Source organism: Diospyros lotus, chromosome 4 (genome assembly GCF_014633365.1).
Source record: "Diospyros lotus cultivar Yz01 chromosome 4, ASM1463336v1, whole genome shotgun sequence".
NCBI lineage: Eukaryota > Viridiplantae > Streptophyta > Magnoliopsida > Ericales > Ebenaceae > Diospyros > Diospyros lotus.
Window position 1 is genome coordinate 41,540,340 of NC_068341.1, and position 24,155 is coordinate 41,564,494.

At 33.9% G+C, this 24,155-nt stretch overlaps 1 protein-coding gene across 4 annotated transcripts; it reads right to left on the reverse strand.

The window, feature by feature from the left end:
- Positions 1 to 96: 96 nt before the first annotated feature.
- Positions 97 to 22,852, reverse strand: LOC127799878 (uncharacterized). 4 transcript variants are annotated; one of them, XM_052334103.1, is made up of 24 exons: positions 22,616 to 22,852; positions 18,820 to 18,950; positions 18,175 to 18,259; positions 17,953 to 18,006; positions 17,171 to 17,262; positions 16,977 to 17,080; positions 13,119 to 13,191; positions 10,555 to 10,957; positions 9,910 to 10,227; positions 9,621 to 9,818; positions 8,838 to 8,933; positions 8,685 to 8,748; positions 8,247 to 8,374; positions 6,590 to 6,836; positions 6,267 to 6,421; positions 6,055 to 6,176; positions 5,296 to 5,419; positions 5,142 to 5,200; positions 4,464 to 4,557; positions 4,183 to 4,372; positions 3,439 to 3,540; positions 1,807 to 1,925; positions 1,223 to 1,282; positions 97 to 509 (listed from the first exon to the last, which is right to left on the reverse strand). In XM_052334103.1, the coding sequence occupies exons 1-24, from the start codon at positions 22,652 to 22,654 to the stop codon at positions 405 to 407; spliced, it is 3,162 nt and encodes a 1,053-aa protein (XP_052190063.1). In that variant the 5' UTR covers positions 22,655 to 22,852; the 3' UTR covers positions 97 to 404. The 4 variants fall into 4 exon arrangements, with proteins under 4 accessions (XP_052190063.1, XP_052190065.1, XP_052190066.1 ...); XM_052334105.1 differs by lacking the exon at positions 3,439 to 3,540; XM_052334106.1 differs by lacking the exons at positions 97 to 509; positions 1,223 to 1,282; positions 1,807 to 1,925; positions 3,439 to 3,540 and adding an exon at positions 3,646 to 3,716.
- Between the last annotated feature and the right edge of the window lie 1,303 nt (positions 22,853 to 24,155).

The following is a 24,155-nucleotide window of genomic DNA, read 5'->3' on the forward strand; positions in this document are numbered from 1 at the left end:
CCAGTTAAACAGAAAGAAGAAAGATCTTATTCACAGTTTGCACTATCTTTCGGTCAAAGAAAACGAACTTTGCTATTTGCTGCCAAGGCTTCTGTCTTCAATCTGAATCTAAGTTCTGAATGAATAAATTCAATAAAGTTTAAAGAACTGGTTTGCATTACATTTTGGACCAATCCACGTATATACTCATATAGACTGCAGCTGATACTATGTTTTTGCCTGCAACATGTCACCAAAAGAGAACAGATTTAAGAACCACCACCACTTATATACAACATTCCAAAGAGGTCCCTTCCTTTTTCGCCCTTATACATATATAGATATATGAGAGAGATGGACAGAAAATTGTCACCAAAAGAAGAGATATAATGATAATTAAATGTCTGTTTTCATCTCATAAGAGATCATGAGCTTCGTTTATCATTTTCAGCTATTCGCAGAACCTCTTTTGCCATGGAAGAAAATGATCGAGCTGTATCCTCCATCTGTGTAGTTCTAAGGCTGATGCCCTGTCCAGTCGAATGAATTTTCATCAGAAAGTTAAATAGAAAGCACCTATACCATGCTTCCTACTGTCTACATGAAATATAGGTACGAGTTAGAATTTGTGTAGCCGATTGCACCTAATGGGATTGAGGCTTGTGATGATAAATTCGATGACATCTTCCAATACATATTCTGGAGGCCCAATGAGGACAAGGTTGGAGGGATAATGCAGCAAACAATCATCCACACTTTTACCATTTGTCATAATGAAACTATATATTAAGCCTTAATCTCATCAATTTTTATTTGTGACTTTTTCTTCGATAAAGTTTCTATAACTCATTATACTTAATCTCCCATCAATTTTTTCTTAATCTTTCTCTACTTTTTACCCTATCAACGTACTATTCACAAACTGAATCCAGCGGTTGCCGGCTCAAATTTCCAGGGCTAAAGATGATTAATTAGATAAAACATTCCTTGTGATTTTGAAATGCAGGATAGAACCCTGACTGGGGCTTATATCGCAAACTAGACTTGGGACCAAGAAAAATTTTGAGGGATACTCTTCGGTATAATATGAATTATGAAGACCTTACAGAAAATAAGAATATAAAAGAAATAATTGGTGAGTTAAAATTTATGTAGTCAATTTCTCACCTAATAAGATTAAGGCTTAATATATTGTAGAGGTAATTATGATTTTAAATGTGAAACTGAACACATTTAACGGTACCTGCAACTTCCTGAGATTTTCACTTAATTTGCTTTCTGCCATTTTAGCAACACTTGAATCCTGCAAAAAAAAAAAAACAAGGGAATGGCGATGAACTTCTCCTTATTTTTCTTAGGATGCAGAAATCATGTTTTCTTATCCTGCAAAGGTTTCTAAAGAACTAAAACACATGGAATCAACATAACCTCTGCGTCTACATTCATGATTGACGAATTCTTGACCACTTGATAATATATATATATATATCCGGGACTACTCCCAACTAGGAACATTTAAATTTCTTAGCTGAAAGCTATGTAATTTTACATGCTTGCATTAATGTGATCTTTCTGCATGATGTGTTCGTAAATGCTTTGATATTATCAATATGATGCCTCCAATCTGCCAGGTTATGACGATACAAATTAAAGAGTGCAGAATGTAATGCCCTTCCTCAGATTTTGATATTTCAATCAGCATTTTACTGGTTGAAATTCAACAAGTAAAATAATAGACGAATTCAAACAAAATGTTAAAAGATGGAGCAATATTTCTAGCCACATTACAGCAGAAAATAAGACATGAATGCATTGGCTCATACTTACACCAGATGTGGAGAATCCATATTTTTTCTTAATTTGATCAACTGAACTGGCCTTCTCGTGTTGTGGTTCTTCTTTTGCTGGTGATTTCTCATTTTTGACCTTTATTTCTTTCAGTTTGCCTGTTAAGAGAAATTCAATCAACACTTTTACCAATGTAAGTTGAAATTAAAAATCATGAGAAATAAGACATTGCAGTTTAGAAATATTTGGCTAGAAGATCAAGTGACAAAAAAATGTACAAATTAGCACAAATTTATACGAAATACAATACATATGGACCTCTTCTTTAATGAAAGGCTCAGTGTAACACGATTTCCCCTTCCTAAGGTGAGTCTTGAGTCTTCAAGCAAGGTTTCATATTTGGATTACCTGTTTTCTACATCTCAAGTAGCAAAGTATGATTTGCGTCCTTATTTCATTCTTGAAAGCACTCAGTTAGTGCGTTAGGATCAGATCGGGCAAACCACACACAGAAAAATATAATATAGAAAATTAAAGTGCTTCGACCTCAATGCCTACATCCATGATCCCACAACAAGAAGACAATCCACTAGTGTGGTTTTGCATGTAGAAACTAAAAAACCCTCCCAACACAAATCCTGACTCCAGATAACTAGTCACTCATATCCAGGGAACTTTGATTATCGAGTCAAGGCACACACTCAAAACATACAATTACATCATTTCACAGGTTAGCGGTGTGATCCCTCAACAACTAAACTAGAAGTTACCTATAAATAGGCTACAATTCACAACTCTAGTTGGATTAGGATTCCTATATCCATCCTTATCCCCTATTCACAATCAGATTGGGTTTCTATACGAGAGACTCAATCTCAGCCAGATATGAATTCGAGGAGTTATCTAATGTGGTAGTGTAGCTTTTGACTGCCCCACTTTGGGCTCCGGAGATCTCTCATCCAATCATGGTCAACATTGCTTTGTCTTTGCCATAGCGCTCAGATCTACCATGGTTGTAATTCACTTCAACTGCAGCCTACGTCTACGATATACAAGAAATGAGGACCTCTTCCACTGGTGTTCAGCATGTTGAAAATGTGTCTCAAATCTCTTGATTATACATTTTCATGTTTTCCTTTCCTAAATGCTTGTTTCTTATGATGAATGGACTCGTCAGACATATTGAACTAAATCAGTTCCATCACAAGGATAACTTGGTACTACACACAGAATAATGTATGCACAAAGCTATTCTATTTCGAAAATACCATAAATATGATGCTGTCCATGTCAACCATAAAGGTTCATGTATGGTGTCCATGGAATGTCAATGAAATTTTTGCATTTGATAGTTTCATGACATGGAAACATGAGCACATACTTTGACAAGTATCAAGATAAGACTCTTTTTGGAACTTGGGAAATTAAAGGAAAGATTAGATGTTCTTCTATGATGCTTCAGAAAGGAACCATTTTGGCACTCTGAAACAAACTTTTGTCGCTTTTCCTCCTTGTTTGTAAGATAAAGATGGAGTTGGTATCATGTATTCATGCAATATAAAGAAAAAGTAACAGACAAGCAAGTCCTTTAACAGCTAAAGTGCATTTGAATGAAAATAAATTGAACTTCACTAGGTTCCTGATAGCTATGATATATATTCTTTAACTGACCTTTAAATGCCTGGAATTTGCTTGCTAATTTCTGTTTATTGAGTGCTGCAGTCATAGGATTTCCTTTTGGTTTTTCTCTTGGATCTTCGAGGTCAATGTCATCTAGAAGCCAAGAGATGAAAGTACGTGCGGTTATTATCTGATTTATCTAGCTTAAAACTCAAAGCAGAGAGAAGGTTGAAATTAATAGAATGAAAAGCTAAACGAGGATGGAAAATGCCATTATGACTTCATCTTTTCCATGTGTAGGACCTGACCACCTTCGAGGTCAATGTCATCTAGAAGCCAAGAGATGAAAGTACGTGCAGTTATTATCTGATTTATCTAGCTTAAAACTCAAAGCAGAGAGAAGGTTGAAATTAATAGAATGAAAAGCTAAACGATGATGGAAAATGCCATTATGACTTCATCTTTTCCATGTGTAGGACCTGACCACCTTAGAAGATCCCAACAAAGTAGAGAAGGAAACATAAGGAAGAGATTGTAACCTTTCAGGCACAGCACAAAAGGGCATGCATTCTTCATTTGTGTGTGTGTGTGTGGGGGGGGGGGGGGGGGGGGGGGGGGGGGGGGGATTGTTTCAAGGTGTGGACAGGAAAAAGTGTTTCATAAGCTGACAGAAATATCAGAAATTAAGAAAAAATGACCTGAGCCTTTATTCTTCTGAAGCAGTGAGCAAATTTTTATATTAATGTATCTGTCTTCTAGGCTAAAAATCATAGAACATGTGCCAGGAGGTGATACCTATATCCAAAAGAACTTCACTTTCATCCGCGGCTGGATTTGGAATATTTCCAGTCTCAGGTGGAAAATTGTCAACGGAAAAGATTGTTGAGAGTCCTTCCATACTTTCTCTTGCACCTTCAACTTCTTCGCCAGGCATATGCTTCGATTTACTTCGAGTCATATCTTTGATAACAGAGCTAAATAGTCCCTGTAGCTCCAAACCAACCATTTCAATCCTTTAATGTCACATTTACCAGGTCCAGAGCGGAGTTCAAACAGAATAAGCACAACATTATTACCTTTTTTTTCTCTTTATGCGTGGCAGGTTCTGAGCAAACTCCTTGTGCAACTATAAGATCTTTGTTATAAACTTGGGAAACAGAGTCCAAATGCCTAGAATAGAGGATGAGTAGCAATGGAACATCATGATGAACTTTAGAATAAAGCAGTTCAGAGAGAGAGAGAGAGAGAGAGAATGTTGGATATATTGAGCAGTTCCGATATTGTGACAAATCAGGTATACTGGAGGTGGGAGGAAAACATCTCCACCGTTACAAATGGCAAGTTGAACATCTAATTTTATGTTTATGTTTTTAGAAGAATTAAGACAAAATTGCAGTGCCAAGAACTGAATTTTCTATTTGGAATATTCCTAATGATCTAGTTACTAGAAAGGTTCTTCCCCCATTCCCCCCACCCATCAACATTATCAACTACACCTTAACCTAAGTTAGGGTCAGTAGCACGACATTCCAAATGTCAATTGATTTTCAAAAGTCACATTAACAATATAAATCCTTGCAAAAGAAAAAGAATTAATTATCCTAATAAAGTAAAAGAGACAAAACTAGAAACTGAACAATACTGGTATTAACTAATAATCCTCAAAGTGGCTACATCTAATGCCAAGGAGTGTTAATAAAAATAATAGAAGAATAAGGAAGAGGAAGAAGATGAAGCACTTTTTTATCTCATACCCATATAAATCTTTTCTGAGCAAAACTGAGACAACAAACATTTCCTGATCTCTGTTCACCTGTAAATGAATAGCATTTATCAATTCATTTGAATGTTCAGAAAATATACCATATGAATAAATATACTGAAAACAAACAAATTACAATGTCATACTATGATAAGTTCTCCATCCCATGAAGAGCACACTGAACTATCAGCGACTGAATTCAGCTTTTGACTTGACAATGTGAGACCTGTAATTGAAGTTTCCTTCAATAGGGACAATTCTGGTAGGGACCTACAATTTCATAAAGCAGCAGAATGCAGATATGTATCAAATAAATTCTGTTGCATTTTAGCAAAAGAAAAACTCTACAGGACTGGTTCCACTATTTTCTTTAATCATTGATTTCGTTCTTTCTCTCACAGAATACGAGGAAATGTCAAGCACAATGGAATCGCTGCAAAATCAATCAGTTGTTATATTTGATGACTACTAAATACCATTTCAAATAACTGAAGTCCTTCAACACCAAAATGCATGAAATGTGACGTCTTGGTCCCTGCAGAAATATATCTCAGAAATTGCTGATACATTTAAAGCCTCATCTTATTTCCTTGAACTGACAATTTGCGCTTTTCATGGTAAAAATGTATGGGCTTCAAGAGGAGATGACAGTATTTGAAGGAAACAAAAAAATTATAAAGCATTCAAGAGAGACTCATAAGGGTAGTTATTCAAGATACACACGTATCTCCAGAATGAATAACTTCACCACCCATTTTTCTTGAACCTAAATAATTTCAGTAAAAAGCCATGTAAAGTTGAGATAATTAATTCTCAGCAGGAAAATAGTTCCAGACTACAGCTCTCTCACTTGTATTGTAGGTTCAATTGAATAAATTTAGGAAGCACATAGAAAAGGTTGTTACCTTATTTCAATTTTTCCATCAGCAAAGAGAAGCACAAGACCTGCAGCATCAGTTGTGTAAAATGTCGATGCCCAGCAACAAGAATTATTAAATTTCTTTTTGTAAAGAACCTTCTTTATACCCTGAAAGAGAAAAGAAAAGACAATACAATAGGTAACAAGTAATGCTGGTCCCGCATATTGTGGGTGCCTCGATAAGTAATAGAATATTACCTGGACTACATGGACCAAGGAATAGACATAAGCAGCTTTCTCAGCACATAGTAATAATGATAATCGCTTTGGTGTTGCATCATCAGTAGAGTTCCTCTTACTCGGGTCTATACCCTCCAATTTATTAGATTCTCTAACTGCAGTATCCTGTCCATCTGTAAATCACTAACAAGTGAACTTTTCAGCTGGTGTTTCTATATTCTGTAAAAATCATTCTTCAATAAAGTACTTTGATGTTATCCACATTCACAAAGACTTGAAGATTAGATATTTCCATTTGAGTAAAGAATAGCCCAAAAATCTAAAGTAAATGAGTCTGTTACCCAAAATTTGCATGAGAAAAGCTCTTGAAGGTTTCTTAGGACGGATCAAGCCAGAGCCAAGAGTATTTCCAGTATCTCTCTCAAGAGCAAAAACTGACGAATCCTTTGTGGCCACAACTAGCACATTCTTCTCAAAACCATGGAAATTGCAGGTTTCAAACTGCAGAGAGATGATTCCTGTGCACAGCTCACTTGTAATGTGTCTCTGATATAGTAGAGTCGGGCCCTCCATATCAATCAATGAGACCTGCATGTAGACGGTGTCCAAATATATTAGTGTACTAGGGGTAATGTGCATAGCTATGCAAGGATTTTGTATAATACACGTGATGGGTAATTTTACACCATACAATCAAGGAAACACTGCGAAAGTTTACAATACAACCATAGAAGAAACCCAAATAAAAATAACGATGATAATAATAACAACAATGATGATAGTAATAATAAATGCAAATTAACAACAATAACGATAGTAATAATACAACCTAAATCAAATTTGTATAACTGAGGAACATATATGTATGGAAATAATGAACATATGTCATGAGCCAAGGGATATAAATGATATTGTCCGTACATTTGACCAACCATTAGAATGCAAAGAGAGGAAGAGAATGAAATGGAAGAACAAGTAGTAGAATTAAAGAGCTTTAAATTAACCAGGAGAGATGATCAGGCCCGAAAGAAACACATGTTTCTTCTGGTTATTCTCCATTCTCAATTAGGCTATATAGAGATAAGTTGAGATAAACTAAATTAAGCATAATATAATATTTGTAGGGCTATAAAATATTTTATGGTAATTGAATAAGGCTTTATTTTTAGATATGTACACTTCTTAGTTAATAAAAAAGAACAAAGATAAATTTAGTAAAAATATGCAAAGAGTTATTTGGAAACCAGAAGATCGGACCAGGCTTAAAAAATGAGGCACAACCAAATTAGGTCCATGAAATATATTCTATTGTACAGAATTATTTATGGCCTCCAAGTGATCTAAACCTCATAAATGTTTAAACATTGATGTCAGAGTAACATATTGAAGTTGAGAAATTAAAATTTAATGTGATAAGCAGGTAGCTTTCCACTGTGTAATGGTTTAGTGTCAACCTTAGGGGGCTGGCCTGGCTGGGGAATCAGAAAAAGGAATGAAAGCAGAAACAGACTACTATTCCTATGTTTATGCAAGAAACAATGACCACTTGATTGAATGAAACCCAGACTGCTTCCTACAACTAAGATTCTCCTAATTGTTTCATTCTTTGTTCATTAAGTGAAAGAAGATATCCAGCCCACTATCTTTCAAAAGCATTCTTTTACCAGTTCTAGGGGCAAGTGCATAATTCTGTACCTAACAGCTAAAATGCTTACCATCTATCAAACAATTTTTTTAACTGGAACATTGCAACATTCCCGTCTCAAGTCATTCAAGGTCAACAGTATGATGGATCCTCTCAAAGTTTATAAACTAGTAATTAATGGAAATATGATAGCTAAAACCCATCCTTTGAAATCAATACCAACTGGTTCAACTTTCAAGCGGTTAAAATATACAGGATTCTTGTGACTTTGTAGAAAAACAATTTTCGTTGCCCAAAGAAAACAAAAAAGGGACTCCAGAATGTAGGCCAAAGAACTGGAAGAAGGTTCTTACATATCCTTGATCAGACCCAACAGCGAGATGTCCTGAGCTGCAGTTTATGTCTACAGAAAGTACAGATCCATTAACCTTCACAAGTTTAAGACTCTGGACAATGTGATTGCTTCTTTTCTTTGAACTTCCTGTCAATAAAATAAACCTTTTAGGAACATCAGAGTCTCCTACACGGTGTTTATATTTCTACTCTTAGAATTGCACCACAACAGATTCCATGTCAGTTCCATAATGGGTATGCATAATCATATAGCCTTGATTGGTTTTCAAGGTTATAAATATTAAACAATATATAAATACTATGCACTTGCTCATGCTTCATAAGATCCTCTGATCAATATTTACAAAAAACAAGAAACTTTACACTCTGGTCTCCTTTGTACAATCTATATAGATTCAGCCAAAAAATAAATAGTGGTTAGTTTACGGGGTCAGTACCTTGTAGAGGCAAAAAACTGCTTCCTGAGATGAATGGCTCTGGTTTAAGGTTAAAAAGGCGAATCTGCACAGCATGTAAAATTAATCAGTGTTTCATTTCTTAAAGTGTACATGGAACGTCACCATTTTTCCCCTAGATCAATCAAACTTCACCATCCCGCTTTGGTCCCCAGTAATAAGGAGCCTTGAACTTCCATCAAAATACAATGCTGTGAGTGCTACTCCGCTTAAAGAGAAATCATCCTCGCTCTGCAGATATAATGTTATTGTAAGCACAAATGCGGAGTGGATGTGTTTGAACTTAAAAACTGACAAACTAGCAAAGAGATCCAGTCATTTGATTGCAAAACGATATTTCAGGATAAGTATATTGAAAGTCATCCAACTTTGCCCCATTCTCTAATTAAGTCCTCTTAGTTCTATTTTATTGCTTAAGTCCTGAAACCTTTTAGAATATATCAGTAATTCCCTGAATAGTTTCCATTAACTGATAGGTTCCATGTAGGTAGGTTTAATGTTCCAATAGTGCCGAACAAATTTCTACATTGGAAGCTGATTACTTTATTTTATAGTTGTTTGGCATCCCCTATACTCTTTTGCTTTTAACAGCCATGGATAATAATTCATGTAAGAATAAATGACATAAATAAAAAAATGGGATATGACTCTTACTCAAGTACTTTGAAACAAATTAAAATGAGGCTTAAGTTTCTGAGAGGAGTGAGGAAATGGTAATTTAGAAGTTAATTTCTATGCTTCTAAGCCTTAACTCACATGATAAAGCCCAAAGTTTGGTGGCAGGTTATATCTTCGATACAGAAGTACCAAAAATTAATTCAAATAATCAAAAGGAATATCATGTTAAAAGTTTCTTCAAAAATAATATCCCAGTTGTAACAGAAAAAGGAAATAAATAATGCAGTTCTACAACGTTACCTGTTGAACTATAGATGCAACAGGGACCATAACAGGACATGATGCATCCCAGAAGTTTATGGCCCCATTCATATGTCCTGTTATATACAAGTTCTTGCTCTTCGAAAATCTACTAAAGTTCATTGACTGAGTTAAATCTTTCTGCCTTGTGTCAAATGGAAATAGTGGTGGAATAAGGTTTTCCATCATAATATTGCCCTACATAAGCAGAAATATCATACAGAGAACAACTCTCAAGGATAACCATATAATGAGACAGCAATGAAAAAAATAAAAAGACTTGACTTACCTGTTCTCCCGAAAAGTAAGGATTATCTGTTATGAATTTTGCCACAGTGATGCTTGAATCTGAAAATGGAAGCTTTACCATTATCTCCATTGGGAGTGATGGTGGGGACCTAGATTGGCATTGTAATAAGTATTTTTCAATTGCATGATCATCATACGAATAAATATGGCTTGACTTCCCAATCAGAAGGAAAGCATCTTGTTTATGCTTGCTGTCTTCATTGGAACTGGAAATGATCTCCATATGAACACAGGGCTCTGACAAATGAAGGCCCAATTTGATTGTGCGAGTTTCTGCAAGCTCATTTAATAGAACTACCTGTAGATAAACACCATTTTATGGAAAGTGACCAAATAAATAAAAATGTGACCAAAAAAAATAAAGCCCTAGTCCAAGAAGGTTGCATTTGCATGATGCTAATTGGATGTTTGCATCCCCTGATTTATTAGGGTATACTCTGAAGTGAAGAGTAGTTGGGTGACAGTTTGCAATGTGGAGGCCAAGAGATTGAGCAGATAAATACCAAGGTAGTCATGAAGCAGACAGTTCCAGTAGGAATGATATTTCAGGTGCAGAATCAGTTGCTGAATTGAAAGTATAAAACTGGAAACCAAGCAGCTGTGCAATAGCAAAATTTTGTATTACCTGCACCAAGTTAGCTGATAAATTATCTGATGCACCCATAACATATAATCGGCTAGCTTTTCCATCTGCATAAGCCCACTTGAGAGATGCTATAGGGATTTTGTCTAATTTATATCCAATATTCAGTTTACAAATGGGAGCACTTTGAGTAAGAACGGAGTCCTTGTCTGGTGCCGGTTCAGTTTTTGAAGCTAAGGGAGAAGGCACATTCCAGATGCAAATCTCTCCGTTGCTGTATCCAACAGCCACCTTGCTCCCATATGGGCATGCCCAACATGCAGCTGTCACTTTCTTTGTCTCATGAGACACTGCTGGTAACATGATCCCACCAGTTGTAAAAATGGCTTTGCTTTCCTGAATTGCCCATAAGGTAATGAAGCCATCTCTGTAAATTATTAGAACCCTGTATGGAAATAAATTACAAGAAGTTGTGTTCAGTGTATGAGATAATAGAACCTGACTTATTTGTTGGAGCAAAATAAGAATATGAGGAAGGTAACTGCTGTATGCCAAGATCATTCCATGGGCAATAAGATAAAACCAGATAGATCAGTTTCATGAAATTCCTCTTTGAACCACCATTTCCTATCTGAGCCACGAGTAACGTGAAAACAAGTTTTGACCAGTTAGCAGTTAATTAGAATGGATTTGAGGTGTTCTAGATCAAGGGCATGCTTCATGACCTTTATGACCCATATATGACATTAATGTTGGAATGCTATTTAGATTATTCAAGTGACAATGAATGAATTAAGAAGGTAACTTGGTCCAAGGCCCTGTGCACTACCTTGTTATGCAATTGCCACAGGAATTAACTTATAGCAACTAATGTGTTTGATTTGTGTAAGGACCAAACTAGGATAACTGATTCACCTGCCACAAAGGCCACGATTTAATAACATGCCGGTAGAAGACCAAATAGAGATTATTTTAGAAGCACATGGTAAATTAAGCTTATAATGGATTTGCACACTTAAAGATGTGAATCTTATTGAGAAACTCATATGTAACAAAGATTGCCAGAAATGATATATTTTTCTATAAGCAACCTAAAAATGTTCAAAGTTTCCAGTTTCAAGGTTAACCACCCCAAACGGGGTCAATGCAGGAAACTCCCTGCTCTGTAAGGGTCAGTGGGGAGTCGTGTCCGTACACAATCTTCCCCTTCCTTTTTTTTTGGAGAAGCTGTTTCCACAATTTGAACCTAAGACCTTCCCGTCATTAAAAAAAAAAAAAAAAAAAAACTACATAATTTTAGAAGTTCTTGGAAAATACTGTTTGGGAAAGTTTAGACACTTTTTGGGAACCCATCATCGTCAGCACTAACTAATACAACATCAGCTACTGATAACAAAAAAAATCTTTACCTCTCTCCTTTAACCATGGATGACTTCCAGGACTAGATTACTTGGCAGTGATGGTATTGTTTCAAAGCATGGAACTAATAGAGTACAAAATAAAATCAAAAGTTTGAAGAGAGACTCCATAAGCAAAGGGATTTACATCACCATCGACAAGGGAGACTTGTATGGATATATAGATAGAACATAATACTAAAAATAAAAGAAGAAACAGGGTGTTGAACATTGAAAGCCAAAACACAAGAAAGAATCATATATTTGTTTACACCAAATTTTTTTGTTCTATTGGCGAGATTGCAGAGGTATGTGACTTGACTCTGCATGAAATAAAATAAGTTAGAAATAAATGGGATGTTGAGAGGAATGTGTGCTGAGGCATAAAACGATAAAAGTCCAAAATAAAATTATTCACTGAGAAAGTAAAATAACACGAGTTTGTGATAAATTAAAGAAAATCAGGAAAGCACATTTGGCTATGTGCAAAATAAACATAACTTGGATCTTTAAGGAAGTGGCATATTCCATTTAAAGAGTTAATGTTACTGTCCAACAAACCTCACAGCATGTGATTTAGCTCAAGTTATAACCAGTACATGTTGGAACATTAAGTCAAGATTCATGTCATTAACCCCAAGCATTCTGTACAAGGCTTCTATGAGGCAATCACCAACATGATACTTCAGAGGTTGGTTGTTCTCATTCATAGCCAATTTTTGGAGCATATAATAGGCTGACTATTGTTGACTAATAAATTGTGATAATTATGACTCAAAATCCTAATTCATCTGTGATTGGGTTTCCTAATTTAACCGTAATTAGAACTTCGAATTTAACAACATCCTAATCCCAATCAAATTTATGATTAGGATGTTGTCAAATTCGATTTTGAGTGGAATTTATCTCATCTGGAGGAATATCCTCATGAATCATCTCCTGATCAGCATATGATTTCATGTGTATATCTATAGATGATTTTAGATCTATAAATAGGTGCCCAATGTTATGGAATTTGTGTGGCAATATCACTTTTGTTGTAGTAATATTTGTTTGGTGATATTTTGTTCTTTTTGCCCGTGGTTTTTCTTGATTTGGATTTTCCACATAAAATTCGGGTTCGTGTGTGCGATTGATGATTTAATCGTGGTCTGTTTTAGATCCAATTTCGTAAAATAAATGACCAGGAAAAGTCAAATGAAAAATTACCTCTTACTTTCAGCTGTCGGCTGCAGCAGAATATGCACCACATAGGTATCACCAGCAACTTCAGATGTATTTCCTAAGTGAGGATGATAAAGTCAGGTTGTGAGCAAATTAATACACAAGATTTTCCCTGTACAACAGGGGCATTTGATCAATAAAGTAATACACAAGATTTTCTCTTCTTGTATTCGTCTGATGAGACCACATTGCACATACAAGTTGAATTGCAGATAAGCGAGCAAGTTGTTCTCCATCAGTAACTGAAACTTTCAACTCTCATGGCTTTGGAAGACTAGACTAAGCTACAGAAAGGTAAAGTAATAGCAAAAACTACTCTCCAATAGTTTCCCCCAGAGGCAATGTCAATCTGGTGATACATCAAGAGAGGATGGGTGGTGATTTGAAACTAAAAATTATGAACAAGATGACCTTATGAAGGAAACCAGTGCTAAAAAAGTTCCAACAAGGGTAGCATCTTGTTCATAGCACTTGATATCATCCCCGAGGCCCTAGTAACATGATAAGTTTACACCTGTAACCGTTCATGTGGCTAACTTAGGAGATTGATGCAGGAAGTATAGGTAATGAGTCTTGGAAACCATCGAATCGAGGCAAGGTCAACTAGGCTAGAAATTAAGCCCTATAGTGAAGTGATATTGCCAGAATTTCTCAGAATTGGATAAAATTTTGTATATAAGAATATGAAATATGATAGGCCGCCGGTGCACCGAATCTACCAAAGATGCCACAAGTAGCAGTAGGCATGAAGACTAGAGTAAGGGGTCAGCACATGCAGGTGTAACAACCAACATGTGCGCATTGAAGGGGTAGAATTGTAATCCACATGCTAAGGGAATAATCAGCATGTGCAGGGGAATTCAGTTAGAAAGGAGGTGAGGAGATGTATAAATAGGAGGAAAGAAGAGAGAGAGAGCTAGCTGGTTTTTGATAGAAGATTTGGGAGAGTAAGGGCCTCTCGAATGCCCTGATTGTTCTTGTTTCCTTGCTGAAAATTACTGAAAGCTATTGATATTTGATTGTTGTTGGATTTCTATCTGGTATCATATCAAAATACTCCCCCCAAGTATAAGCAACAATTACACGAAGATTAAGAAATAATTGTTGAATATTTTTCTTTCATTTGAATGGAAAACAATGTCATGCAACATGTCAAAGGAAGTAAGATTTGAAGAATGAGATCAATGAAAATTAATACCAATGCAAAATGTCAATCTCAACTCCTTTTTACTTCTAGCTTCAGAAGAGAAAATTTAACTCATTACAACCACAAGAACTAGCATGAAAAGTATAGCATGAAAGTAGGATTTTTACTAAAAAAATATGAGAAACTAACGTTAAGCAATCTATCAAGCATGATAACTTCAAAGAACAACTCAAGCAAACAATAATTATGTTTGAGCTTAAAATCGAAAAAAGAAAATACTTAAAGTCAATATCACAATCATCAAATCAAGGATATGAGTAGTAATGCACATTCTCAATTGGTTTGGTTATTCCAAGTTCACATGCTAGTTGAAGTTATGCAAAAAGTTATCACATTTGCATATTACTAGCATGAAAAATTGAAGATTACAAATAACCATCAATTTTCAATGAAGAATTACTCAAATCATGTGTCAAATTATACCAATCAAAATTCATTGAGAATCCTTCAATCATCACATACTAAATCAAAGATACTCAACAATTTATAATAGAAGCATGTGATGGAGACATAATAAACAATATCCACTCCCAGTAACAAGGCCTGATTTTGTACAAATTCTATTGCTTAGGCATCAAATTAAGAAATTTTCCATTTTTGATAATTCTTGATTTTCAATTTCTTGCCTAACAAACCTAATTTTAGCTAGAACTTTTAGATTGATGTTGACTTTAAAAAGTAGATAGGATCTTACATCCGATCTTTCTTTTGTTATTGACAATATTTTATTTTCTATCAAGAAATTGTATTATCTCCATCTGTCTCTATCTTATCTTTTCAAGATGAAAATCTACAAGGTGGAGCCATCGTATACTCATTGGGTTTCAAATTATGGGGTATATGTAAAATTCTCTAAAATTTAAGGTTAATTACAGTTGGACCCCACTAAAAAATGAAAATTTTCAATTGACCCTATTCATTAGTAAATTACAAAAATTAATTAAGGAAAATTGTCATTTGCATTTGTTCAAATCCTTTGATTTTGTATTTAATTTACAATTAATGAAAATGTGTTTGTCAAAGGCTTTGTAGAAGACAGATCATGATATTATTAGTTAAGGTTTCTTCCTTAGTGAGAAATATGAAATTAAGATTTTTGTTATTTGAGTTTTCTTCATGTTGCATAGTTGATGTGTGCGTAATTCCTAAAAGATCAATGTGTAGTTGATGTGTACGAAATTAAGATTTTTGTTATTAAAGAGATCAATACTGAGTTGCTCTTTTGCATGATATTGCTAAGAAGTTAGTTTTTTTATATCAATGAGAACTCACAATCACTAGCCTTTGGGTGTGTACTAGGTAAATTAACTCATAAGGCATGCGCAATAGCCCAAAAACCAGGTGCACTAGATAAACACACAAATTTGTATGTGGGCTCACCCCTCTAATAAGGTTTAAACCCTAGTTATACAAGAGACAACCATGGCCTCTTTACCACCAGGCCATCCTTTAAAGGTGACTAAAATGTTAGTTGCAATAAAGAACAATATTGTCTATACTATGCATGTGCAAGTAAAAACATAGAAGATTTCAAATGAAGGTTGGCACTTGGCGGTTGTAGTTTATTTATTTATTTTTTTTATTCAAGCAAATTTAAATTGACAATGAGCCTTGGTGTAACGGTAATGTCACTCTTATTCTATTGTGACTTGGAGGACATAGGTTCAAGTTAGAAAATAATTTTGTTGGTTTTGTTTTTTTGTTCTTTTTTAAGCAAAATATGTAGAAGGCATTTTGGAAAATCAAGAGAGACTTCAGCGGTTGGTAGCACCAAATTTGGCGCTTGCTTATTTAACAGAATAGATAAATAATTTGCATTTTTTCCTTGTGAATTCAAGAGTTTTCTCTTTCCGACAATGGCATCTAGGTTCTATCCATGGGGACAATATCTAGTTTCCCCTCTTGGACTTTCATGTTATCATACCTAGTTCTAATGCCATTGTTACAATTTGATGTGCAACAAACTCTAGTACCAATAATCAGGGAGAAATTGAAGAAAATACACTCTTTGACTTGTCAGTTTGTTCACCAGAGTGCCACACCATGTCTCTCCAACTCAGGACTTCAACTCCACATTTAGCCACACTTCACTTGATTGCGCCTTTTAGTCATACACCGTATTGGACCAAAACCACTTGACTATACAAGATATTTGTAGACTCCTACTAATGAGTACATCACCCATCTGTTGGACCACAAACCACCTCTGCACTTACACATGAACTTTGATTTTTCATCAATTAATGAATCTCTACATGCATGTATACACGTCTATGTATCTGGGAAATATCTAAAATACCTAAAATCCAACTCAGTTTCCAACAACACGAGAGCCCATTTAGCATGATAGTTGCCTCACTCACATAATTGTATTAGTGAGTTCAAAAGTATATGATTATATAAAATCTGAGCATATAATTCACAATAGAGCTACATTCTATGAGACTCATGAGTGAGAATTTTTTTACCCTCCTAGATATATAGTCAAGTTATTTGCAGTATGTAGCAGGTTGTTATAACATAAAATAAATTTCAGCAATAAGAACACTATTGCATCTTAATTAAGCTTCAAAATTACCACCACCACATATTTAGGATAAGCTATAGGAAAATTTCAAGCTGTCAGTATTTCTCACCATGAGAAGCAAAAAGAGGGATTCTGTATTTCATTTGTATTATATTGCATGGTTCTTGATCAAGTTTCAGAACTGACACATTGCCAACAGAATCTCCAACAAACCTGTCAAATGTAAAAAAAAAATTCTTATTAATTGTAGCCACACCTACACGTTTTCAGTTTGAATGCATTTTGACATCAAGAAACCCTTACATGTAGAGGCTCTGTTGCATGACAGTGAAAGAGGTGATATCATCTTTAAAATCATGCACGTGAGATAAAAAGTTCCTCTCCAGGTCCCAGACCTACATATAATTTCCTTCAGGAACTCATTTTGTGGTATGATAGAAATAGAATTCAATTATGACATTTAGAGTTAATCAATGCAATGCCAATAAAATTATCAGACACTAAACTGTTAATTGGGGATATTACAACAATGACAATTATGGAGAATAAGTATAAAACTTAAAATGAAACAAAAAACAATAACAAATAAGAAAATTCTACAGGAAATCTTCAAGTTGTAAAAGGCTTGAAATATGATAGAATTGCTTTCCTAAAAGCGAAATTTGTCCTCCCTCCACTTTGAGTTTGATGTGAGGATTTATCAAATAAGACAAGCCCTTTTAGATTTCTGCACCCACCAAAAGTGAAGAAACCAATTTTTGAAATAATAGAGAGAGTTTTGATCTTCAACACAGGCAAAAACTTGTGTTTCAAATGTCCAGAATTGTCTGGATATATATAGACAAGGTAGTTAAAAATTTTGAAAGGAGACAACCTTTAAAAATTTTAGTTAGAATGTTGAAAGGAAACAACCTCTCAAATTTTAGTTAGAATTTTGAAAGGATACAACCTTTCAATATTTGACCATTTAAGAGTTGTTTAATTTATTTTGGAAAACTTATATTTCTAACATAAACATCAAAAGAAACTAAGCCATCTTATATAAAGAAAGGGTTTTCAGTAAATAAGCATATGGAATAACTTGCCTCAATTTGGTTATTTGCGTTCACATTTAGAAGGATGCCTTGGTTCTCAAAAAACTGCAGGGACAAAATATGAATTGCATCAGCTTTTGTTGTTAGTTTTAAATGTAAAAAATGGCAGAATGGAGATGACCGATTACATGGTATGGTATCACTCACAATCATGCCATGCACCAATAGACTAGACACAAAACAAAGGCATAGACAACTCTTGGAGACACTAACCTCCAAAAACTTGCTTGCTATAGTCTCGGGCGATTCCAATATAGCTTGCGTATTACCTTTTCCATAAAGTTTGATTCGGCCATCCCTGAGATGTAATGCATTGGAACCAATTTCACATATATTGGTCACTATTCTCACCAAATATGATGTGAAGATTAATATGCCAGCTTCAAAACTTATTTGGCACTAATCACCAAATTAAAGATGAAATTTAAACCAATAAAAAAAGATTAAATTTAATATGTGATACTTTCATTTGGACCAATTTTATTGACCTGTTATTATCTATTAGCATATCCTTCATCAAAAGACCAAGTTATAATAACTAAATTGAGGGCAATAAGTGGCGCAATTTGTGAGAAGCAGTAATCTAGGCATCAACTAAAGTTGATACCACCAAATGTTAGAGCATTCGCATAACAACTGACACTAGCAATGGTGAGATTCATGGAGAATAATACTGCCTGATATTACCTGTAGTAAAAGATGTTAATTTACAAATTTATATAACTGCGCCATGCATTGCTCGCTGGAAATAAAGCTTCCTTTGAGGAAGCTTAAATATTACAAGAATGAATAGCTAGGTACCTGGAATGACTCGGAAAAGGGCAAGTACTAATAATTCCAATTGCAAAAGAAACTTACTTCGTGGAAATGGCAAGAATCTGCTGAATGGAGTCATAAGCCAAAATGACGGATCCTGACGGGACGCCATAATGGAAAACCAGACGTGGGTCTATGTCTTCGGATTTTAAACCATCTACAATACCCCCGTGCTGCAACAACAAAAATCCAACAGTAAGGAAACAAGACCCAGACAAAGTATATTTCTTTGCTAGCACCTAGAAACCCAGATGGTATTTTTCGGTATGAGCAATTGGCCATTACCAAATGATTCCATAAAATAGATAATATTCATAATTCATGTACATTTTTCCTGATACCGAAAAGAGGGAAAAATAGTGCGATTCCAACTACTTACATTGTTCTTGATACTGATAAGAGCGTAAACAAGGCGGCTCCTTAAATATTAACAAATCCATCTTAAAAGCTCCAGTAACGTATTCACCCCACTTACCAGGAAAAAACGTACTCACTTTCCGAAATATGTTGTACAGCAAATAGATATAATTATATTGGGCCATTGCACAGATATATATGATTATAAATATATATTTTAACTTTTAACATGAAATTAAGCTTCAAAATCTACACGTCAATTCTAAATCATTGTTGTTAAAACAAACAAAAAAAATCTCCATTATATTTAAAATGCTAAACTTAATTAGCATTACTGAGAAAATAATAAAGGAGGAATATTTAAAACATATATACTTCTGTTTTGCGTATATCAAATAATGAACATGGAATTTAAATTATTTTACACATAAGTCTATATAATTGCCACTACGGTTGTATAAATTCATTATATAACCCACATTATATAAGTTCAGTTTTATGTTACACATAAGTCTATTTATCTGATTATAACAATGCATTCATTATTCTTTGAATTGGTACTAAATAGGATAAATTTACATGATTAGACCTGAACTAAAGAGAAATCTACCAATCAAATTTTATGTGATTGGTTTAGTTAAACATGTGTATCATCGCGTACTAAATGAACGATGTTTAGTATTAACAAATTAGAACCATCACATCTACTAAGTTCACAATTTTAAAAAAATATAAAAAAATTCAATAGAACTTTCTATTAATGATTGGAAGGCAAGAACATAAATATAACTTTGAGTAATACAATTGTGGTGGCAGAAACGTAACTCCTCCTGGAGATCTTGCACTCTTTTTTTTTTTTTTTTCGTGAGTCGTTATTTTTTTTTTTTAGGTAATGTCGCATTATGAGCACCTTCACTCACTGACTCTACCCAAAATACAGTGAATGAGTTAAATAAGAGAAACTGAGCGTCTGTTTATTATTGTAGTTATTGTGTAAGATGAATAAAGCCGACTAGTCCAAGTCTTTGACCGTTGGCTTCGGGGCGGCAGGGAAAAAAATCGGTTTATTGCATAGCGGTCGTCCCAAAGAAGACCGGCCGCTGACTTGGCACTAGCTCTAAGGCGTTGTCCCTCATTGGGTTGGATTGTCGCTGCTCACTCACCGTCCATCACGTGGACGTGTTAGCTAAATTAAAACGGCTAGGACCGTATTTTATATTTTAATAAGGAAGAGGAAGACAGTGTCGCCCAGGATGACGGATAATCCACAAATTAGTCAAACCGGGAGAAACCGTCCGTCCATCCATGTACTTTTCAATTAACAGTTATATTTTTGGATAAATTGGTAATTAGAATTTAATACGATAATATCACATTAATTTTAATACTCACAAAATTATAAATACTTTTTAAAAAAAATAATAACACTTTTTCATAAATTATTAATTATTTTTCAAAAATTATAAACACTTTAAAAATTATAAATTTTTTTGCTATATGTAAAAAGTATTTATAATTTTTCAAAAATAATTAATAATTTATTAATTCCGTTAAAATTGAATATCAACAGTTAGTGTACAAATAACATTACTACATTTAATATGATCTTAAAACAAAAAAAAAAAAAATTGTTTTCAAACTTTGTAATCAAAGGTTACATGTGTTTGATTTAATTATGAAGAAAAATTTTAGTCCCGGGGATGTTATAATTATATAATATAAAAAATGAAAATCATCCTCTTTGTAACAATTTAAAGTACAAAATAAATAAATATTAATTACCCCAAAAATAAATAATTATTTAATAATATATGAATTTAAAGCTACAAATCATCATAATATATAATCTATTATTGGAAAGCTGAACTCACAACCATAAAAAATCAGTTACTCAAAATAGGGATCAAATGTCACTGAATCACAAGATATCCACCAAATAAACACCAGTACAAATCATCTGGAATAACAATATGGACGACTCTATTTTATGTTGTGGTATTTAACATATAGCTAAAAGATCAAAGCAAACATACGGTCCAAGCCATCCAACCGGCAGACAAAATCTCTGGAGCTGTGGGATATGGGTCCCTTGAATTAGATTTAAGTTTTGTCTTTTTTCGTCCTTTATGAAACCTTAAGGATGCAGATATTGGCTTTAAAACTAATCAAGCACTTGCTTTTACTGTTTATTATGACGTGGCATGCAATTAGACTCAGAAGATAATGTCCACAAACCTTTGTTAAAAGTTGAAGTGTTTAAAGAAACATTATCTCAAATCTCCAAAATGGTATATAATACTAAGTTAGCAGAGTCAAAAGAAGAGTAAAAGCCAAACCATGCAAGATAAGGACTTCTTTTTCCCTAAATGACAAAAAAGAAGACAAAAAGGAAGAATAATTAATATTTTTATCCTAAATAAATTGCATATACTTACCTCTTAAATAAGTTCACCCATCACCAATCTATTATTTCTTGTCACTGTTATCCAATGACATTAACTTAAATTAAACTCTAATCGGAGCATCCGGTATATGTGTGCATAAAAGGCTCTTGCCTTCTTTCTCTCTTCAAAAGATTAATCATTAGAATACCATATGAAGTAATAACCGAAGATTGACAGAATATGCAATTATCTGAATAAGCTTGGTTGTATATTAATTTCCAACTAATTCAATGTAAAAGTAACTTACGGAAGATAAGTAAAGTTAGTAAAAGATAAATTAAGCATTTAAATCAATGTACACAATGTATTTTAAGCCTTCATTTACCAGGGCAATGTCCTATCATGCTTGGTCCAATAAACTATTTTTCAACCAAAAAGCCAGAGGACACCCCCACCAAATTGATTTGCTGGGCCTCCTCGGATGCTTTTCGCAGTGTCCACTTATCCTCAGAAGCTCAAACATAAAACTATTCTTTTACTTCACGTAAACTCAGTAGACCACGCCCGAAGAGACACGTCATTGTACTTTTTGGAAATCAATTTGAAAATGAATATTTTTCTAATGGATCGAACAACCAATCAACCATTCAAAGACAAAATGCTTCCCCGTCCAAATTCCTACTTCAACTACTCTTTTTTTTACGGATTCTGTCTCTGCTGTCAAATAAGTTTCTTTCGGTTAAGAGATCGTCATCATCGTCATAATTGCATAAAGAGAGAATGCAGAAAAACCGATTCCTGAGTGTGACATAAATATAACAAAATAAAAACTATATAACAGAATCTCAACGAAACATCAGATCACTGAACGGCATAACATAATCAAATCTCTCCAGACGGAAGAACGGAAAAACAGAAAGAAAGTTCTGAAAATTAATTAAAAACAACACAAGGAAAAGGAGACGATCGCAGGGGAAATTAACTGGAAAGATTTTCAGAACTACTCGAATCAGTCATTGACGTGAAAGCAAAAATCAGAAACAGAGAATGAATCAGTGTGATTGATAGAATACGATGAGATTCGCAAATCTAGTTACCTTCTTCGAAGCCTTCTCGACAAGCTTTTTGACGAACATGGAGCGGCGACCGTCGGATCTGCGGCGCGACAAACGTTCCGAACAGATTGGTGATCAAAATGGCAGTTGAAGGAGGAGGAGGAGGAAGATGAAGATAGAGAGCGAGAGCTGAGACTGCTTGGAGAAAACCGCCTGAGGAGAGAGTGAGAAAGGGGAGAACGGTTGATTACAGTTTAGTATTTGGCTCCCTTTGTTTTGATAGAGACGGGCAAACGAGCGGTTTTGGTCCCATCTGCTTTTATTTTAATTTTTAGGATTTATTTCATCGTAGGGCCTGAGGTTTCTTGTTGCAACTTAATCCCCAGAAGTTTGAGAAATGATTGAAGCCTCCCATCCGATAAATTTTATTTATAAACATTAAGACAAAAAAGACAATAAATATCTTTTATATGTAACAAATATGAGGTAATATTTTGGTGATGACAATTAATTTCACCCATATTTTTGTAATTTTACATATTGATAATTACTTTTGAATTTATAATTATTAAAACATTTTTATTCGAAATTGACCATGAAAAATAAAAGATTAGATAATATTTAGCTTGTAAATTGCTATTATGTAAACGAACAAGAAAGCTCCATGTGGTGGCAATAATCCCACACAATGGATAATTATTACCAAAACAATTAGGTTTTTATCAATGTTTCATGCGATGGTAATGAAAGCAAAATCTGTTCTAATCTTCTCACATGTTCAATATTTTTTTAATCGCTTTCTTAGATATCTTTATTATTAATGCTACATTTATTTTGTTCAATGTATAAGCTAATCTTTTATTAGAAGAAAAGTCAGGAAAAAGTATAGAATATACGGCTTAACTTTTGTCTTTCTCTTATTTTTGGTGGATTATGACAAAAAAGTAAGAGATTCAAAAAAAAAGTTAGTCACCAAACTCTTGCTGATAAATATCATATTTTCCTGATGAATAAGAGTCATTTTCATGAGATATCAATAATCCCAATAGTGATATTCAAAATGATATTTAGTTTGAATATGGTTTCAAACCTTTATGAATATCTTGATCCATATATTCTTTCTTTTATTCCAATTATTTTTATTTTTTACTTTATGCTATTTACTCATTAAAAACATTAAATTTGGGTAACAGATGCTCTCTTTCTCTTGATATTTGATAGTAACAAGTGATGGATTTTATGATGTTTTTAATATATTTATTTTGACACTATTAGCCATATTTTATGGCTGATGCCCGATGGATTCTTTTTTTAAAAATATTTTTAACCTCAAAATATTATATTAAAATCTTTAAAAATATTTCTTTTTTATTTTCTCACTTTCATAATTCAAATGAATTTGTTGTGTTAAAATAAATGAAAAAGAACTTGTAAAGTTTTATAAATGTAAATAAATTATTTAAAGAAAATTAATTAATACTATTCTTTTATGATAATAATTTATTTAATGGACTGCAATAAATATAAAATATTACACTTAATACCTATTACTATTTCAAAAATTCGATCATAATTTCCAAAA